Source organism: Lontra canadensis, unplaced genomic scaffold, assembly GCF_010015895.1.
Source record: "Lontra canadensis isolate GAN:19392208 unplaced genomic scaffold, GSC_riverotter_1.0 scaffold35, whole genome shotgun sequence".
In the NCBI taxonomy this organism is placed as follows: Eukaryota; Metazoa; Chordata; class Mammalia; order Carnivora; family Mustelidae; genus Lontra; species Lontra canadensis.
Window position 1 is genome coordinate 10211494 of NW_022631029.1, and position 20296 is coordinate 10231789.

The 20296-nt window shown below is 49.8% G+C and overlaps 1 protein-coding gene across 1 annotated transcript; it reads left to right on the forward strand.

The window, feature by feature from the left end:
• Positions 1-653: 653 nt before the first annotated feature.
• Positions 654-14025, forward strand: ALAS1 (5'-aminolevulinate synthase 1). Its single transcript, XM_032868220.1, has 11 exons — positions 654-734; positions 1680-1899; positions 4893-5120; positions 5906-6055; positions 6565-6787; positions 7682-7866; positions 8389-8568; positions 8908-9072; positions 11185-11453; positions 12022-12184; positions 13865-14025. The coding sequence occupies exons 2-11, from the start codon at positions 1701-1703 to the stop codon at positions 14023-14025; spliced, it is 1923 nt and encodes a 640-aa protein (XP_032724111.1). The 5' UTR covers positions 654-734; positions 1680-1700.
• Positions 14026-20296: the final 6271 nt, after the last annotated feature.

The following is a 20296-nucleotide window of genomic DNA, read 5'->3' on the forward strand; positions in this document are numbered from 1 at the left end:
AAAGTGCCACAGGTGGGTCTCCTTCCGCTTCTGCTCCTCCACACTCCAAAAACTCCCCCTCCAGGAGTCCCCCCAACACACACACACACACACACACACACACACACACGCGCGCGCGCGCGCGCACGCACCCACACACACCACTCCTACAACCACTCCATCCTTGAGCAACTACACCTCCACCTCTTCCAGGAAGCCCTTAGTCACAGATGGGACGGATCCTGCTTTAGACCGTGGCCGGAACCCCCTTCTTTACACTCCTTCTATATCCAAGGGGTTTCTACAACCCCATAACCCTCCAGTTGTCTCCAGGAGTACTTCCCTTCCGACTCTGCCTTTTTATGCCCTACATGGAAGCGTAGGGTTCTGAAGCATAGGGCACTTAGTAGGGAAGGGAGAAGGGGCTATAGGATGAAGTCCGTGATCAACCGCCGTGCCCCCACTCCTAGGAGCGGACTATCCCGGAAAGCCCAGGTCCCACCCCACCCTCCCTGCTCTGCCCCGCCCCGCCCCTCCTACTCTGGGAGCGCGACGCAGGGCGCCTGCGTGAAGGAAGTCTGCGCCCAAGGCGCATGCGCAGCGCTCCCTCCGGCTCTATATTAGGACGACGGCTGTAGCGGCCTGAGGCTTCTCTCCGACAAGGGCAACGGGTTGTTTCCCCTTGGTTTGGCTACCTGCCGCCGCCGCCGCCGCCTCCTCCTCTTCCTCCTCCTCCTCCGCAGTCTCCCGCGCAGGTGAGGGCCGGCGCTCTGGGTGCGGCGCCGGCCAGGGAAGCCTCCGCGTGTCCTGCCAGCCCGCGCCCCTCTCGCCCGGTCGTCGGGACCCCATCCCCCACTGCTCCCGTCACCCGCCTCCTTGGGTTCAGCGTTCATCTCCCAGACCCTTAGCCCATTGGGCTGCCTCAGTTTCCTCCATTCGGCCCCCTTCTTACATTGCCTTTTAATGGGCCACTTCTTTAGAATTCCTTTTTCCCGTTATTCTCGAGCTCTCGACCCCCGATAACCTCTGACCTCCCCCTGCCCAGGACCACCACCTAACTCCAGACCTAATGCCTTCGATTTTATACCTCCTGCCTCTCCCCAGTTAGCCCCAACCGCGTCCCCTCCTACCTCTGCTCTTTATATCCCCTTCTTCTCAGTTCTGTCCTGTTGGAGCTGTGGGGTATGACCTCTGGGAAATCCTTGGCTCAGGGACCCAGAGCCCAGCTGGGTGCCTTCCTCAGGTTTGGGGATGTGAGGACCAGGAGAAGTTCAGGATCCCTGGGAGTCCTCTCTGCCTGGATGGGTGATGGTGGCTTCTTCCCTAGCCTCACTTCACCTGGGTGTATGCCAAGGTGTCTTATCTGTGCTCTGCGTCTCCCTGACCTCCCAAACCTGTTCCCAACTTGTCCCTCGTTGTTCCAGCCCCTTGGTGGTTAATCATCGGCATTTACTTCACTTGGTAAAGTTGCTTTGCAGGTGCTTTTGTGTAGAACTGGGAATGAAAGAAGAAGTTGGTGACCTGGGTAGAGTAACTGTTACCACTCCTTAGTTGAGTCCCACAGGAGCGCCGTCCTTAGACGATTTTCAGACTTGTTAGAAGGGTACCGTTGCTGTAAACTGCAGGTGACACCTGTGGCCTTGCGGTGGTATTTGCCCGATTATTAACAAGTGTTGATGTCACTCATTGTCTTTCTGTAGGATCAGTGTACCCTCTCGGACATGGAGACTGTTGTTCGCCGCTGCCCATTCTTATCCCGAGTGCCTCAGGCTTTTCTGCAGAAGGCAGGAAAATCTCTGTTGTTCTATGCCCAAAACTGCCCTAAGATGATGGAATTTGGGGCCAAACCAGCCACTCGGGCCCTGTCCACTTCAGCAGTACACTGCCAGCAGGTCAAGGAAACTCCTCCAGCTAATGAGAGTAAGTGTCATTGGCAGCAAAGTAGGAGGTGGTGGTGTTTGCATTCATCACCAGACTGGAAGCGCTTCTAGTCCACATTGTGACGAAGGTCACGGTAACCCGAGTATCTCATAATTGTCATCCTAACCCCGCAAGTTAGGCACTTTTAATTTTCCCAACTTTAAAAGTGAGACGGTGGCCAGTGTGCCCTTTACAGGTTTCTGGATCGCATGTCAGTGTCTGTTGGAGTTTTAGTGTTCATCAGTACCTCATTTGTGTAAATATGAAGCTGGAATATTCTGGGGCGCCTGGGTGGCTCAGTTTGTGAAGCGTCGGACTCTTGATCTCAGCTCAGGTCTTGATCTCAGGGTCACGAGTTCAAGCCCCACATTGGGCTCCATGCTACTTAAAAAAAAAAAAAAAAGTTGAGGGGCGCCTGGGTGGCTCAGTGGTTAAATCCTCTGCCTTCGGCTCAGGTCATGATCTCAGGGTCCTAGGATCGAGTCCCGCATCGGGCTCTCTGCTCAGCAGGGAGCCTGCCTCCTCCTCCTCTCTCTCTCTGCCTGCCTCTCTGCCTACTTGTGATCTGTCTGTCAAATAAATAAAAAAAAAATCTTAAAAAAAAAAAAGTTGAAATGTTCTGTTTTAACCTTTCCTTCATTAAATATTTGGCCCTTTGGCTTTTTTCTTTTTTAATTAATAGACTTTTTGGAGCAGTTTTAGGCTTACAGCAAAATTGAGTGGAAGCTTTTGGCTTTTAAAGTTGTGACTTTAAAAAATTGTGATTTTTTTTTTCTTTTTAAAAATTATTTTTTATTGTGTTAAAATTCACCTAACATAAAACTTTTATCATCTCTTACCAATTGAACAGTTCAGTGGTATTAAGTACATTCATATTACTGTCACCACCGTCCAATTGTCAGAGCTCTTCAACATCCTAAACAACTGAAACTCTGCTCTTGAACTCTTAACTGCCCTTCCCCACCCCCTGGTCAACACCATTCTACTTTTTGTCTCTGAATTTGACTGCTGTAGGCACCTCAGTAAAAAGAATCATACAGAATTTGTTAAAGTAGTGATTTTTTTTTTAAACACATGAATCCTTATTTTATATGTGAATTTTAAAATTTTTGTTTTGAATAAAGAGATCAGAGTTGGCTTTTGTTTTGCTTTGGCTCTACCAGGAGAGGAGGAGGCTTTTCAAGTTTCACTTAATCCTAGAGAATAATTTATCTTAAAGGCTCTCTTCAGTATATTCTCTGGATGTGTTCCTTGTAAGAATGGAGTGTTTTTTTGTGTGTTCTTTTTTTTTCTGTAAGCAGAAGGGATTTAATCCTTTGTAGGATTTCTTTTCCTTTTTCCTCTTAGGAGTTAGTTTTGTTTTTCTTCTTTTAATTGAACAATCAAAATATTCTTAACAGTTCTGTCCCTGGCATAGAGGAAGTTGAGTGTAACATGGCTTGGTCACTTGGTGGACTCTTATGCAACCATTCAGATGACATTCACAAACTATTTACTAGCTTAGGCAGACCTTTATAACAAAAAGGGCAAAATAAGCAAGTACATGTAGAATAAGTAAAACTTTTTTTTTAATTTGTACATAGGGGGGAAAAAATAAAATTTACCAAGATGCCTGTAATGGCTATTTTTGAGGGGCAGAACACTGTCATTCTAGATTTCCCACAGCAACTGTGTATTACTTTTATAATAAATGAAATAAACTTCAAAGCAATTTTTTTGACTTCATAGGAGATTTTAATAAAAACTGTATTGAGACATGTCTCTTCCCCAAGTTGTAGGAAAGGTTAGCTTCTGACTCACAGTATTCCAGGATGATGCAGAATAAGACTTTACTAGAAGAAGGGTGAATGAATTCGCTCTAGGGGAGAGGGAAGTCATTGTGACTAGAAGCACAGTTGCCAGCCAACTATGTTAACTCCGGGCACTTTTTGATGCATTTAGATGAGCAAGTAGATGAAGTGTGTGACTGTGATATCCCTGTGGTTTTTTTCCTCCCCAAACTAATAACTTGAACTCTGTTAGACAACAATCGAAAGACCTCACTTTTAGCTGAATGTCTTTTGTTAAGAAAAAGTCAGTTTAGGGGCGCCTGGGTGGCTCAGTTGGTTAAGCAGCTGCCTTCGGCTCAGGTCATGATCCCAGCGTCCTGGGATCGAGTCCCACATCGGGCTCCTTGCTCGGCGGAGAGCCTGCTTCTCCCTCTGCCTCTGCCTGCCATTCTGTCTGCCTGTGCTCGCTCGCTCTCCCTCTCTCTCTGACAAATAAATAAAATCTTAAAAAAAAAAAAAAGAAAAAAGTCAGTTTATAAGTTAAGCAACAGCAAGCTGCTTTGTGAAGAATCTGTTGCAAAAATATTAGCAGAGAAATAATTGTATGGACACCTCTATTTACCTTCAAGATTGTGTTCTGTCATGAAATATGCTATGTGTCTTTCGGGTAGATTTACTGGAAATCCTCCAGCTCAAGAAGTCTAGGCTAGCTGAAGCTAGAAAACACTACTTTTTGGTGGATTTATATGGGAGAAATGTGGTTTGAGACATAGCTGGATTGTGCCAGTTAACTCTTCACAGGAACATTGTTTCCAGTGAGGCAAACGAGAAAACAGTTCAGAGGCGCCTGGGTGGCTCAGTGGGTTAAAGCCTCTGCCTTCAGCTCGGGTCATGATCCCAGGGTCCTGGGATCGAGCCCCGCATCAGGCTCTCTGCTCACTGGGGAGCCTGCTTCCCCCTCTCTCTCTCTCTGCCTGCCTCTCTGCCTGCTTGTGATCTCTCTCTCTCTCTCTGTCAAATAAATAAATAAAATCTTTAAAAAAAAAAAAAAGAAAACAGTTCAATTATCAGAACCTAATAAAAATAAACTGGCCCCTGAAAAGTGGGGGTAGAGTAAGTATACAGCTTGTCTTTGAGGCCGTATGAGAAACAAGGGGCTTTCTTGTATTGTGCAACGAGATCTGATGGCTTCGCTTTTTCCATTTCACACCCCCACCCCCTCAGAGGACAAAACTGCCAAAGCCGAAGTTCAGCAGGCTGCCGACGGATCCCAGCAGACTCCACATGGCACACAGTGTCCGTCTGGACATCCCTCCCTTGCCACGAGCCAGGGCACTGCAAGCAAATGCCCTTTCCTGGCAGCCCAGATGAGCCAGAAGGGCAGCAGTGTCTTCCGCAAAGCCAGTCTCGAGCTTCAGGAGGATGTGCAGGAAATGCATGCCGTGAGGAAAGGTAAACACAGGACTGGCACCATTGGGAAGAACCTAGAGGTCCCTCTGGCTCTTTTGATCTTTCAGATTTATGTATGAGCTATTGTTAGGGTAGCATTTGTATAAAAAAACTTCCTCTTTTAGGGCCAGGGAAGAAGGTCTTCAAGATAGGCAGTCAGAGGACTGCATGAGAAAATGTGGGACAGACTTTCTGGGGTGTGTGTATAGGGTGTGACCAGTTTTTATAGTAATTGCTTCATTTCTGAAAATACCCTGCTGGCATAAGCTGTTACCAGTTGCCCTTTGTTTCTTTCCTGCCGTCCAGTGGGATAAAAGGTAAAAAAGAGTGTTCTGCAGTAACTGACTGCAGTAACCCCAGACTGTGGGTCTTACTGATGGTCACTTAATTCCACTTGTGGCTCTAGCCACAGAGAACCAGAGTCCCCAGAAAACCTCACCAGCAGAAATGATGCATATGGCTGGAATTGTCTTCTATGAAGAAAAGTGAGATTAGGGTTGGGTGGAGTGGGAAGGTGGGGAAGACCAGCCACCCGGTTAGAAAGCTTTGGATTCTAATATTCATTAAAGCTGTCTGGTAGCTCTGAAAACAAGACACCACCAGGCATTGGCCATTAAAACAGAAGCGGAGAAGAAAAGCTTCATACGCTCAGTTCCTACTAACTTTGGTTATGATCAGCTCTTTTTGGTGAACTAGGCAGTAATTCATTTTTGACAATATTTCTGGAAAGTACTGTGAGCTCAGAATAGAATGTTGGTCCCCTTTTCTTCTTGTTACTTTTGTTACAGAGGTTGCCCAGACCTCCGTGAACCCCAGTGTAATTAGTGTAAAGGCTGACGAAGGGGAGCCAGGTGGATTGCTGAAGAACTTCCAGGATATCATGCGAAAGCAAAGACCAGAAAGAGTGTCCCATCTTCTTCAAGATAACTTGCCAAAATGTAGGTCTCATTGTTATTTGCCTGATGCATGAGAGGGTTTTTAATGTAGACATATGTTAGATTAAACAAAATTGTATGGTAAGTTGAGGGTTAAAAACCATGTCTCTTGCTTGATGCTGGTAGGTGTTCTTGGCCATAGTAAATACAACCCTGTTGGTAACCTTAATACCTACCCTTCTCTGCCCCAGCCCTGTGCTAAGCGGTTCACACATGCAGTCTCATTTGAGACCTTCATGTTCTCAAGATGAAGTTATCCTATGAGTTGCTCACATGAGCATTAATTTGTCGAGAGGATATCATGAATACCTCATTTCACCACGAGAGACTTTCTGGTTGAATGGAAGATTCAGTGTCCTAGCTCCTGGGGAAAGGAATGACTCACATTTGTCCAGAATTGCTCTGCTGCTGGATGACCAAACTGGGGTCATGGGTTGGGAGCCAGATCTTTTGCCAAAAGCCAGACGTGCTTCCTAACCGCCATTCTGTCCTGTCTTTTGTTTGGTTTTTAGCTGTTTCAACTTTTCAATATGATCATTTCTTTGAGAAGAAAATTGAAGAGAAAAAAAATGACCATACCTATCGAGTTTTTAAAACTGTGAACCGGAGAGCTCACATTTTCCCCATGGCAGATGACTATTCGGACTCCCTGATCACCAAAAAGCAGGTGTCAGTCTGGTGTAGCAATGACTACCTAGGAATGAGTCGTCATCCACGAGTATGCGGGGCAGTCATGTAAGTAGCCCTCAGCTTTCAGATACCACTGATGTTATTTGGCAAGACATTGATGTAGAGGGATTGGATCATCTATGGGGGGCAATATTCAGAAGCTGAAAGTGTGCCATAACAAAATACTGTCTTAAGCCTTTAAAGATATCTACAGATGACTTTTAGACTGGAATTCACAAGTAGGTGGTGGAGCCCCTTTGTGTGTGAGGGTTCGAGTGTATGGTCTCATTGACTACTCGTGTCCGTTCACTTCCTACCACTCCTCAAGTGGGTGTGCCTTCAAGCCCGGGCCTCTCTGCACAGGTGAATGGAGAGGTACAAATCTAGCAGCACTGCAGGAAAGACATTAACGAGGATGTTAGGTCCTGGCACTCATGTGCTTCTGGAGGTTGGCCATGGCTAGAGACACTTGAGAGAGTTGCTTGCCAAAATCTCTAAGGAGGCTTGCTAAAGAGAGTCCAGTCTGAGGTAGAGTAATAGATCTCTCCTGACATTATGTGTCTGGTTTCTGGAGGGTTTAGGTTCAGGTAACCACCATCCAAGATATGCCTGTAGAGACTGATAATTGTGTCTGGAGAGAAGGATGTTTGTCAGAGAAAACACGCCTTAGGAATCAGCTAATACTAAGTACCTAATGACTGATAAACACTTGTTCTTGATGATCCCTAGAGGTACTTACGATATCCTCACCCTGGTGTTGACACCTGCCACCTAGTCTAAAGGTGAAGTCAGCTGAAACTTCTGGCCCCTGGTTTCACCATGAGAGACTTGCTAGATGAACTTAAGATTCAGTGTCCTAGCTCCTGGGGAAAGGAATGATTCACATAGTGTTCAGAACCATGAGGCTTATTTTCTGTCTGCCCCCCCCCCCTTTTTTTTTTTTTTTTTTTTAAATAAAAGGGACACTTTGAAACAGCATGGTGCTGGAGCAGGTGGTACTAGAAATATCTCTGGAACCAGTAAATTCCACGTGGACCTGGAGCAGGAGCTGGCCGATTTGCACGGCAAAGATGCAGCACTCTTGTTTTCCTCGTGCTTTGTGGCCAACGACTCAACCCTCTTCACTCTGGCTAAGATGATGCCGGGTAAGGAAGCTTGTCCTGAGTGCTTTTAGAGCTTTGAGGTTTCTCAGGGAATAGCAGGGATATTGACAACACAGAGGGCTTCCCAAAAACAGTTAAGAGCAATGTTAGTATCTGGGAGCATTTCTTCTTGAAACATGAAGTGCTCACTTATTGTGAGAGGTTGCAGTAGCAAATGGTACTAATGAAGGGCTTGTCCTTAAAGCTGATTGCTTCAGTATTCAAAGAAAATCCTTTGGAGAATTCTCTTACTCACTCATGGTTACCTTTTGATGGAGTTTGGAATGAGGTGGCCAGATTTAAAAGCAGATTGGTTGTCTTCCATTGGGTTATTCTACACCTGTGGGTCTTTTCAGAGGGGAAGCACTAGCTCACGATTTTCCCAGGAAGAAACTGGCCAGGAGTATTTCCTCCCAGGCAAAGTGGCACGTTGAGGGCAAAGTCCGTTGTCCCTGTCTAAGAAATAATTTGTCTTTGGTGCAGATGGCAATAAGTAGTGTTTTGTTTTTGTTTTTATCATGTTAGGCTGTGAGATTTACTCTGATTCTGGGAACCATGCCTCCATGATCCAAGGGATTCGAAACAGCCGGGTGCCAAAGTACATCTTCCGCCACAATGACGTCAGCCACCTCAGAGAGCTGCTGCAAAGATCTGACCCTTCAGTCCCCAAGATTGTCGCATTTGAAACCGTCCACTCCATGGATGGTAAGTCTAAGTAGAGGACTGTCTGAAACCTTAGATGAAAAACTAGGCCTGGACTCTTTGAAAGTGTGATGTTTATTTTGTCTTTGCAATTTCTTCTTACTCTGCTAGGGTTTTGTATTTGATGGATATTGTATAGGTTTGGGTGAATGTAGATTTTTTTATTCTGGCTCTTACTAGGCTCTGAGACCCCAAGATGACCTAGAAACTGGGGGAAGTTCATTGTTTTTCCCAATATTAAAAGTGATACCTTTAGAACAGACGTTATTTTGTTCTGACTCTTACCAAAACAGAAATTGTGAAGTAGTGAGCTCTTCAGCGTAGTCTGTGTTCTTCCCTCAGGAGCAGTGTGTCCGCTGGAAGAGCTGTGTGATGTGGCGCATGAGTTTGGAGCAATCACCTTCGTGGATGAGGTCCATGCAGTGGGACTGTACGGGGCTCGAGGCGGAGGGATTGGCGATCGGGATGGAGTTATGCCGAAAATGGACATCATTTCTGGAACGCTTGGTATGTATACTCTGCACATTCTGTAATCTGCACTAAAATTGTATTCGAACAAGGTCAAGGACTATCTGGGATCAGGTGAGGAGACAAGGCGATGGTCTGTGAAACCTGGGCCACTTTCTGGATGAGTTTCTGTCTTCTCAGTGGTGGTACAGCTTAGCAGAATTCCTTGAATCATGGAGGCATGGCTCCCAGAGCCAAAGTAAGTCTCAGCCTCACATGACAGAAATGTTATTTGTTGCCATTCAAGCTCATTCCAAATGTAGTTGTGGTTCTAGCTACATGGCATGGCAACAGCCTTCACTTTCTATACTTCAAGCTCATTCCAAATGTGGTTGTAGTTCTAGCTACATGGCATGGCAACAGCCTTCACTTTCTATACTTCAGATTGTTGTTGTATTAAAAGAAAAACAAAAAAGACGTAGTGCTGTTCTCTTGGAGCATTCATGAGGACCTGGAGGTTCAGGTGTCGTGAAGCACTGATCTCTCTAGTTTGTATTTGCTCCTCCTGGGTGAGAAGCGTTGTGTCACGGAGCTGGGCGCTGTCTCCGTGCTGCCTGCTAGCTGTGAATCCTGTCTGCCTGACTCCCCAGCTGTGTGACCTTGGGCTGCTGCTTCCTCTCTCTGCCCCTCAGCTTCCTCACCAATACAGATTTCCCCACTACCCGAAAAGTAGAGTGTTCCTTTGAAACCTTGCATGAGCCAAAATGGCGTAAAGCAAAGACACATCTGCTTACAGACCGAGGTCAAAGCTGGGCCGCTGGCATGCTGAGCGGTTCCCGGGGCCGGGGCTTGGCGGGGCCGCTCTCGCTGCTTGGGGTGCGCATTGCCTCTCTTGTGGCTCGCTGCCACACACCAGAGGCTATTTTCACTTTTCACCTTTTATTGCAAAAGTGAAAGTCCTCTTCAGATTTCTTCCAGTTAGCGAAAACAAGTAAATGTAGGTTTCTCATAAAAGTGAGGTGGCCTAACGACTTGTGCAAAGTAGGGCAACTTATATGATGGAGATAACAGACCTTACCTCAGTTTTTGTGATTTGTGTGCAATTACCATAGACATTCTCTGCCTGTGAGGACTCTAGAGAGTGAAAATGTGAATGAAACAAATCTAAGGATTTCAAAGTTAGTAAGGCAGTTGGGAGACCCAGGTAACACTTAGCTAAAATGCCAGTTCACAGCCTGCACTTGGTAAAGGAAGGGAGGCAAAAAAGAGTGTCCTTTGGCACGGTCAGGGGGCCGGGAGCATTGGGTTGACCAGGAGAGCCAAGGGGTTGCAGGGCAGAGCCTTGTGAGGAGGAAAGCACTCGTTCATGTGTCTTCATTCCAGCAGCCCTTTTCTGCCCCCGAGCTCCCGTGCCAGGGGCTCTGTGAGGTATGTATAGTCTCTGTGTGCTGGAACGGGCTGGGGAGAGAAACTTCCCACTGTTTAAGAGCTTACACCAACCCCGCCCTGCATGGGGTTCAAGCAGGAATGTTCATTACAGAACACAATGTTAACATCTAGAAGGACTCTTCTGCAGTCCTTAATCCTGAAATTTGAGATACAGATTATACAAAAGGAATTAAGGAGAATTAAGAACTGAGGTTGGCCCTCAATCAACCCTAACGAGTTCTGAGTTTTCATGTTTCTCTGGGCAGTGCCGCTTATCAGAATTCTGTGTTGACTTTGGTAGGAAATAATACTGGTTGTACCAAAACAACTCACCTCTTAGCTGGGTTACATTCCAGCTCCGGGGTGCTGCTCACGGTGAGAGGACAGAGAGAGCGGCGCACACTGTGCATGCTGTGGCAGGTGGCACCTGGCAGAGAAGGAAGTGCAGGTGGGAAAGGCAGGGGAAGTGCGGCTGCAGCTTGCTGTTCAGGCACATGGGGACAGATGGCTCAGCATCAGGACTGCTGCGGAGACCTGTGCTTCGGTCCTGTGATTAGGGGAGGACTCTAACCTCCACTCTCTCCTTTTCAGAGAGGACTTGAGTCTTCTCTCAAGTCCTCAGGCTGGACTTGAGTCTTAGGGCACGTAGAGAGGATAAAGAGGAAAGGGCTCTGAGGCTCTGCAGCGCCCTGCTGGGCACATGCTGGGGCTGTTGCCGGAATAAATGAGACTGTTTCCTCGCAGGCAAAGCCTTTGGCTGTGTCGGAGGGTACATCGCCAGCACAAGTTCTCTGATTGACACCGTACGGTCCTATGCGGCTGGCTTCATCTTCACCACCTCCTTGCCGCCCATGCTGCTGGCCGGAGCCCTGGAGTCCGTGCGGATCCTCAAGAGCGCCGAGGGGCGGGCGCTGCGCCGCCAGCACCAGCGCAACGTCAAGCTCATGAGGCAGATGCTCATGGACGCAGGCCTCCCGGTCGTCCACTGCCCCAGTCACATCATCCCTGTCCGGGTAATGGCGCGTGGCAAGGGGCTGTAGTCCATGGCCCTCTGCTCAGTTTCTGCCTTGGGCTGACTTCACAGTGAGAATGGAGGCTTTGAACCCAGCGGGCTAGGGCAGAGGTTCCTTCTCCCGAGCACTAGCCTTAAAAGAGCTTCTGTCTGAAAAGTTCCTGAAGGCTCCACTTGGCTAGCTTTGAAGTCTGACTTTTTATTCAGTTAATTTCAAAATCGGTCTTGCCCTTTCCACTGTGAACAGTAGCCCTGTTGGTGTCACAGTTGAATTAGTAGAATTAATATAGCCAGTATAATCAAAGCCGCTTCATTCCCACGGTTACACACATCCCTGGGTAGGAGGATCAGCTGGTGGCAGCTGGAGTTGCAGCCCGGCAGGGCAGTGAGTGTGAACTCTCCTTCTAATGAGCCCTCAGGTCTCTGGTCCATACTAAGCACTCCTGGGCCCTTTAAGTGGCAGCTGGCATCACCGCTGGAGCCTGAGCCTCCCACGGGCTGTGTTCATTAGATCGCTGCTGAGGGGTGGTCTGTCTTGCGGTGACCTTACCTTCTGTTTTCAACCTTAGGTTGCAGATGCCGCTAAAAACACCGAAGTCTGTGACGAGCTAATGAGCAGACATAACATCTATGTCCAAGCCATCAACTACCCCACGGTGCCCCGGGGGGAGGAGCTCCTGCGGATTGCCCCCACTCCCCACCATACACCGCAGATGATGAGCTACTTCCTTGGTGAGTACATGCAGAGCAGCGGGGCCTCGCTGGAAAGTTGCACAAAGCCGTCCTTGCGGTGTGCGTAACTGAAGCCCTTCAAAGGGCTTCAGATTCGTTTCTTCTCTCCAAGTAATTGAGAATGCTCTCAGATGGTATAACCCTGTAAAAGACATTTGGTGGTTGGATTCGCTTTAGGCGGTTAAGACACAACTTAGAAGCTCTGAGGGCTCGTCCCTGCTCATCCATCCACTGTTTCCAGTGCCCCCTTGTTGGGTTGATTTCAGGGATGCACACAAGTGGCTAGTGCAGGGAGTAGAGGGGCCTCTGAAGGCCTGAGTCCGCCCTGGCCCTCTGGAGCTCAGCTTTGTGCTTCTGTCCCATTCTCTGATGTATAGTCCCTGAGGCAACCCCTGACCTAACCTCTTCTCGTAAGAGTAATTGTTCAATATCTTATACAGCTGCAGTTCTGTTCAGCCATCCCAGCCCCCTCTGTGTCCAAACTCAAGGCAAAGATTGAGGGGCTGCTCTCAGCCATGGTCGCCTTGGCCTCCTGCCCCCAAGATGGTCTTGCTGCCTTGCAGGCTCTGGAGCCGTTCTGCCAGGAAGGCTCAGCGTAGTGGGACAGTGTTGGAGCGGCTTCTGCCCCGAAGCTCTGGACAGCAAAGCCAGAGTTGGGTTTTGTTTTTCAGTTTTTACTTATTTTTTTTTAACAGCTTTATTGAGATATAATTCACATACCACAAATGTCACCCTGTGTTTTTTTTTTAAGAGTCATTTATTTTAGAGAGAAAGAGTGCTCGATCGCAGGGAGGGGAAGGGGGACAGGCAAAGGGAGAGAGAGGAAGATAATCCCAAGTAGACTCCCCTCTGAGCACGAAGCCCGACAGTGTAGGGCTCGATCTCATGACCCCAAGATCACAACCTGAGCCAAAATCAAGAAGAGTCCCTGACACTTCACCGACTGAGCCACCTAGGCACCCTTAATTTTACCCTTTTAAAGTATGCAGTTCCAGGGGCCTGGGTGGCTCAGTTGGTGAAGCGGCTGCCTTCGGCTCAGGTCACGACCCCAGGAGTCCCGCATCAGGCTGCCTGCTCTCGGGGAGCCTGCTTCTCCCTCTGCCTGCAGCACCCCCTGCTTCTGCTCTTGCTTACTCTCACGTGCACTCTCTCTCTAGCAAATAAATAAAATCTTTTAAAATACATTTATAAAGTATACAGTTCCAGGGATTCTAAGTACATCGTGATGTTGTGTAACCATCCACGCTGTCTGATTCCAGAACATTTTCATCATCCCCGAGGGAGACCGTATACCCACAAGCAGCCACTGCGTGATTCCCCCTTTCCTAGCCCCTGTCAGCTGCTGACACCCTCTCTGCCCCGTGGAGGTGCCCATGCTTTCCTTTCCGTGTAACACTGCATGGGTCCTGTGTGTCTGGCTGCTTTGACAGCACAGTGTTCTCCGGGCCCATCCACGTTGTAGCATGAATCCTCTTTCTAGTTCCAAATGATCTTTGGTGCGGGTACACCCCATGGTGTTTGTGCATCAGTCAGTGGACATTTAGGTTGTTTCTGCTTTTTGACTGTTAGGGAGAGAACACTACTGCCAACATTTGTGTTCGACTTTCTGTGTGGACCTGTGTTTGCACTTCTCTTGGATGCATACTCCCTTCAATTTTTGAAAACTGTTTCTCCTCACAGAGAACCTGCTGGCCACGTGGAAGCGAGTGGGGCTGGAACTCAAGCCGCATTCCTCAGCCGAGTGCAACTTCTGCAGGAGGCCGCTGCATTTCGAAGTGATGAGTGAGAGAGAGAAATCCTACTTCTCTGGCATGAGCAAGCTGGTGTCTGCCCAGGCCTGAGTGTGTCATGACCTCAGTTACTCACTTAACCCCAGGCCATGTCGTATCCACACAGTCCCCAGAGGTGTCTTTATATGTGAATTAAGTTATATTAAAATTTTAATCTATAGTAAAAGCACAATCGTGCAAATAAATTCGTGTGTAAGCGATGGGTTCTCCTGTTACTGGCTACTGAATCAAAGAAACCATTTTTGTCATCCCTTTCAGTGTGGTCTGTGTAGCTGCGCTGTGTGAAGTGACAGACATGCACCGGCCCTCTGGCAGCGGCTTCAGGCCCCGCTGGGGTGGCAGCGCTCCCTCCTCCGCTCGAGCCCAGCTGCCTCTCTGCTGCCCAGGGTGGCTGCAGCCACTCTGTGCCACTCAGCCGCCCAGCCAGCCACAGCCCCGGCCGCACCCCCCACCCCCACCCCGGCCCGGCTGCGTCACTCTGCCTCTGAGCCACCTGCCACAGCTGTCTCCTCCCTGCTTTCCCTTACCTGCTACCCCCTTGACCTCAGGCTTCCCTCAGGAGGTCACCATCAGGAGGGAACGTTTGTCTGCCCCCTCCACCTGTGATGCTGCAGGGGCGGCGCAGGTGTTCATGCCCCTCTCTGACTCCTTCCGCGTGTATTCTGCGTTTCCTGGCTCCCAGGGCCTTCCTACGACCCTCTCTAACCCCCTCGGTCATGGATTTGTCCCCCTTCACCTGCAGCAGGCTTTGTTGTCCACCTTAAAAATAAACAAGCTCGGGGCGCCTGGGCGGCTCAGTCGGTTAAGCGTCTGTCTTTGACTCAGGTTGCGATCCCAGGGTCCTAGGATGGAGCCCCGTATCGGGCTTCCTGCTTAGCAGGAAACCTGCTTCTCCCTCTCCCACTCCCCTTGCCTGTGGCCTCTGCTCTCTCTCTCTGTCAAATAAGTAAAACCTTTAAAAATAAATAAATAAAAAGAAGCTCTTCATCTACACCCGCTTCCGGCTGCTGCCACAGCCCTCTGCTCCGCCTCTCTTCCGCTTCACTGCCCCACTCGGTCCTTCTTCCTGTTCCCTGTGGAGGCTGCTCTTTTCTTAGCGGGTCTTACCTCTGTCTCACCAAATCCAGCGTTTCTGGTTTCCGCTCATTGACCCTCCCGGTGGTCTTTGAGGTGGCTGGCTGTCCCTGGCCCTTTCACAGCTTCCTGCTCTGAGCTTCTGTGCCACTGACCTCTCCTGAACGTGGCCCTCCTCCTCCGTGAGCTGGTCCTCCTTTGAAGGCTGAGCACCTACAGCTTCCTCTGTCACTGCCCTTGACGCTTCTCTCACGCCACATGACCTCCCCCAGCCCTGGGTTTCCAGTTCCAGCTGATCATTGCTGACCACCGTCCATCGAGCTGCTGGAACCACACAGGTCCAGGGGGCACCCGGTCCAGCCAGCTCCTCCCCTGCCTTCTCTCCCCGTCTCCCCAGCGTCTACCTGCTTATGTCGACTGCTCACAGAGATGTCAGCTGTCTTTCCTCACCTGAGACTCACTTGAGTCCTCTAAGTTCTACCGGTAAGCTCCATCTCAGGCCAGGCCGCTTGTCACCCCTGCTGCTGTGATCCCCGTGGTGCTGCTGTCATCCTGGCATCTGCCCCAGCCTTGACCCCCACCTGGCAACCCGATAGAGCTTTTAAAATTATAAAGCAGTACCCCTGAAACAAATAATACATTATATGTTAATTAAGATAAATAAAATAAAATTATAAAGCAGATTACGTTCCTCCCCTGCAGAAAACTTTCCTAGGCCTTCCAGTGGCACTCAGGTTGAATTCTAGCTTCCTCACACAGGCTGAGCACATTCTCTGAGGTTGGGACCCATCCCGCTTCATCTGTTCACTCTGCTTCATGTGTTGACACGCATTCCCAGGCCTCAGCTCCCCCAGGTGCTCCCCACTTCTGGGCCTTGGTGTTAGCCCTTGTTTCCTCCCTGGAGTTTGCTGCTCTGGATCATGGCGTGTCTGCCTCTCTTTACACAGGACAAGGGTCCTGAGAACTTCCCTGAGCCCCCAGGATAAGGCAGCCCAGCCCTGCTGTGTTCTTACCATCACTTGACCTCCTCCTATGCTCCCCTTCAAAGCACTGGTCACCACCTGCAATGACTTTGCCCCTATGGGTCATCTGCCCTGTCTTTCTTCTCAAGCACTGCTATATCCTTAGCGCCCAACACAGCACCTGATACACAGCAGGCCCTGAGCAAATAGATGTGTGTTGAATGAGGGAAAGGGGGCTTTCTTCGCTCTGGCTACCAGAAACCAGACACCAGGAGACCACCATTTCTCACAGTAATAGAGGCCGACTAGGTCAACTCCAAGGTGCTAGCAGACTGAGGTCCTGGTGAGGGCCTTCTGCCCGGCTTGCAGACCATTCCTTGCTATTAAATTCACATGACCTGGGGCGCCTGGGTGGCTCAGTGGGTTAAGCCTCTGCCTTCGGCTCAGGTCATGATCTCGGGGTTCTGGGGTCAAGTCCCGCATCGGGCTCTCTGCTCGGCGGGGAGCCTGCTTCCTCCTCTCTCTCTCTCTGCTTGCCTCTCTGCCTACTTGTGATCTCTCTCTGTCAAATAAATAAAATCTTAAAAAAAAAAAAAATTCACATGACCTTTCCTCACACGTGGGTGGAGACGTGGGTGGAGTGAGATCTCCTTTCTCTTTCTCCTAAGGCCATTAATCCTATCATGAGGGCCCATCCTCCTGACCCCATCTAATTATCTTCCAAAGGTCCCTTCTCTAAATGTCACCACATTGAGGTTAGGGCTGTAACGCATGAATTCGCGGAGTACACATTCAGCCCATCATGGGGACCAAGGGAAACATCCAAGTCTACTTCACCAGAAAGCAGAGGTGAGCTGAAGAAACAAGAAGCAGCTGGAGGACAGAGAATGCTTGGCCTTGCCCCCGTCTCTTACCTCCAGAAGAGCAGCTGTGCTCTCTCATCCCTGGACACGGCTGGGCTGGTATGCCTTCCCGGGACACACCCTTCTCCCGACTGGCCCTGGAGAGAGCAGCCAAGTCATGGTCACATCAAACAAAGCCACATATCTAGGCAGACCACTGAGCGTGATGGAAGTCACATCACCTTGCAATCAGCACAGGGTTCCTTTCTGCTCGGGAAACATGCCTCACTTGCTTTCCCAGCCGCGTTCCCTCATGAGCGCCGGCTGGACTTGCCCATTGTCCTCCACGCTCCCACACCCGGAACTCCCTCCACCTCTTCCTCTCAGGGCAACTCTAGCTCCAGTCCTGTTTCTCTCTGAACACTTAGCAAGACACCCCCCTCCTTCTCGTAAGACCCAGACTCGGCTGGATCAGTGGGGTCGCCCCCTCCCTTTTCTCCTCTCTGCCACTCGGGGCTACGAGAACACAGGATGATGGGCCCATCTGCAGGAAGCAGACAGGGTTTGTGAACTGCTCCAAAATACGGCGCAGGGCTTCTAACTGTTGTTGTTTGGGAATATAGGGGAGGCTTGGTGGGGTGAGGTTCAGAGCCAAGAAAGAATTCTTGAGACCTTTTTGGTGCAAAAAGATGGTTTTATTAAAGCACAGGGACAGGACCTGTGGACAGAAAGGGCTGCAGCCCCAGGGTCTTGCGAAGTAGAGAATTATATACTGGGAGTTGGGGGAAATAAGGAAAAGCGAGGTTTCAAAAGGATTTTCATGTTAAAGAAGACCCTCAAGATGCTAGGTTGTTAGCAAGGAGATTCCTGGAAGAGGGTCACATGCATCCCGCCCAGGAGTGACGGGTGGGGGGAGGTCGCAGGGTATATCAGCTTGTGGCTTGTCTTCTGCCGGCCTTCTGCTCCCACATCATAATAAGGACTTGAGTTTGGAAATGTGTGATGTCACAGAAGTTTTCCAAGAAGGGGCACCTGGGTGGCTCATTCGTTAAGCGTCTGCCTTCGGCTCGGGTCATGAACCCTGGGTCCTGGGATGGAGCCCTGCATCGGGCTCTCTGCTCAGCAGGAAGCCTGCTTCTCCCTCTCCCACTCCCCCGCTTGTATTCGCACTCCCCCTGATGCCTCTCTCTGCCAAATAAATAAATAAAATCTTTTAAAAAAAGTTTTCCAAGAAAAAAAAGATCCTGGAGCATGAAAGTACTCTTGAGGGAAAAGAGAGAGTTGTCATTTCTAATCTTAGCAGGGAGAATGTCCTTACATTTATGCTTTCCTCCTAACAGGTTTTCCTAAGTCTTGTGCCCAGACGTCTGTCTAATACTCACTGCCCCCATGACAGCCAAAAGCACGGGAGGCAACACCAGGGTCCCGCTCCCAGCTTCTCAGGTGTCTGATTCAACCACATCTGCCTCTGAACCCCATTCAGTGCTCCGGATGGAGAACCAGTCCTGGGGTTACAGAGAACATAGCAAAGCTGCATCCGTTAGCTGCCCTAAGCAGAAGCCCCTTACCTAAAAATGATGGCCGAGGGCTGCTCGTTTCTCAGACCTTCACGCGCGTTAGCACCAAGCCTTCTTAACAACGGGGACAGTGACCCTGGCCACCCTCACTGACAGATGAGCAAACTGAGACTCCAAAGGGGAGGTCGCCTGCCTGAGATAATCCAAAAGGCAGGGCCAACAGTTAGCCCAGGTAGCCTGACCCGAGTCCCACTCTTCCCCGGCCTCACAGGGCCAAGTCGCAGCTAGTGCTCGTGGTTGACGATGTCCGGCAGTGTGGAGGTCAAGCATGAGCGCCCTTCCTGAGCACAGTGCAGCGGCGGCTGCCTCTCCCCCAGCCCCACCTGAGCCTGGGACCTAGGATAACGGAGCTCTACCCCTTCTGATACCACAGACAATGGCTGCAATTTTTTCTGCAGGTTGAACCAAGGGCCATGGACCCTCAGACTCACCTAAGCCAAGCCAACCATCCTACCATAGCCCCGTGCTTCATTTTCAAAATGTTCTTCTGAGTCCCAAGCCCCAAAAGAACCAGGACTGTGAGCATGAGTGGGTGGGTGGGTACATGAGGATTCTTATCTGGGAACCGCCTGAGGACAGACTCAGCTGTCCTGAGACACAGGTGGATGGAGCTCCCACACCCAAACTGTGGGGGCCCTGGATGTGGCCAGATCAGCCCACAAGCCATGTGGCTGGGGCCTCCCCTAGACTCCAGCCTGACTGAAAGACAGTTCTTGTTTTCTTTCCTCTCCAGGTACAGGCCAAGGAAGCATGTGGGGCAATGCCACGCCTCACCCCACTCCTCCAGAAGCTAATAGACCCTCTCAAGACAGGACAGAGCCCATGTGGGACTTCTTTTTTTTTTTTTTTAAGATTTTATTTATTTATTTGACAGACAGAAATCACAAGTAGGCAGAGAGGCAGGCAGAGAGAGAGAAGGGGAAGCAGGCTCCCTACCGAGCAGAGAGCCCGATGCGGGACTCGATCCCAGGACCCTGAGATCATGACCTGAGCCAAAAGCAGAGGCTTAACCCACTGAGCCACCCAGGTGTCCCCCATGTGGGACTTCTAATTGGTGGATCAGACCCTTTCTGTCTTTCTTTTTTCTCCTTTCTTCTCCTTCTCCTCCTTCTTCTTTTTTAAGATCCTATTTATTTGTCAGAGAGGGAGAGTACAACAAGCAGGGGAGCAGCAGGCAGAGGGGGAAGTAGACTCCCCACTGAGCAAGGAGTCTGATGCAGGACTTGATCCCAGGACCCTGGGATCATGACCTGAGCCAAAGGCAGATGCTTAACCAACTGAGCCATCTAAGCACCCCTCTTTCTGTCAGGCAAGCAGATAACAGGGGCCACCAGCCTACCACAGGAGCCCCTGTGCCCAAGTCAGAAAGAGGCAGTTGGCCTACATTCCTCTCCTAGCTATGACCCGGAGAGGGGGCAAAGCAGTACCCCACCCCCAAAACCGCAGGGCTACCCACAGTCAGGCTATGTAAAATTAGCCAAATCTGCGGCCAGCATCAACCTTCCAACCCAGAAGCCTGGAGTGGCCAGGCTGGCCCCCAACAGTCCTGAGCCTGCCCAAGCTAGTTCCACTCTCCTACCACCCCTGGCCCCAGTGCCAGCTATCTGGCTACACACGTCTCATCTGCTCCTCAAAGTGCAGGTTCAGTTGTGGGGACAGTGAGGCAGCAGCCCAGAACAAAGTGACCTCCAAGGGTCTGGGCCTGACCTGACCCACAGCACCTCCCCTCCCAACACTCGGCTGTCTCCAAACACTGGTGGTCCAAGCAGCATCTGGAACTCCACACTGGATAGCAGAACTAGAAACACAGACACATCTTCCATCCTCTCAGATGTGGCTGTGCCTCCCACCCCAGTGCAATCAGCAG

Excerpts from the sequence above, each read along its gene's own strand:
- ALAS1 (XM_032868220.1), top strand. The coding sequence starts at position 1,701 with ATGGAGACTGTTGTTCGCCGCTGCCCATTCTTATCCCGAGTGCCTCAG. Across the intron at positions 1,900-4,892 it reads AACTCCTCCAGCTAATGAGA|AGGACAAAACTGCCAAAGCC; the intron begins GTAAGTGTCATT and ends CCACCCCCTCAG. Across the intron at positions 12,185-13,864 it reads GATGATGAGCTACTTCCTTG|AGAACCTGCTGGCCACGTGG; the intron begins GTGAGTACATGC and ends TTCTCCTCACAG.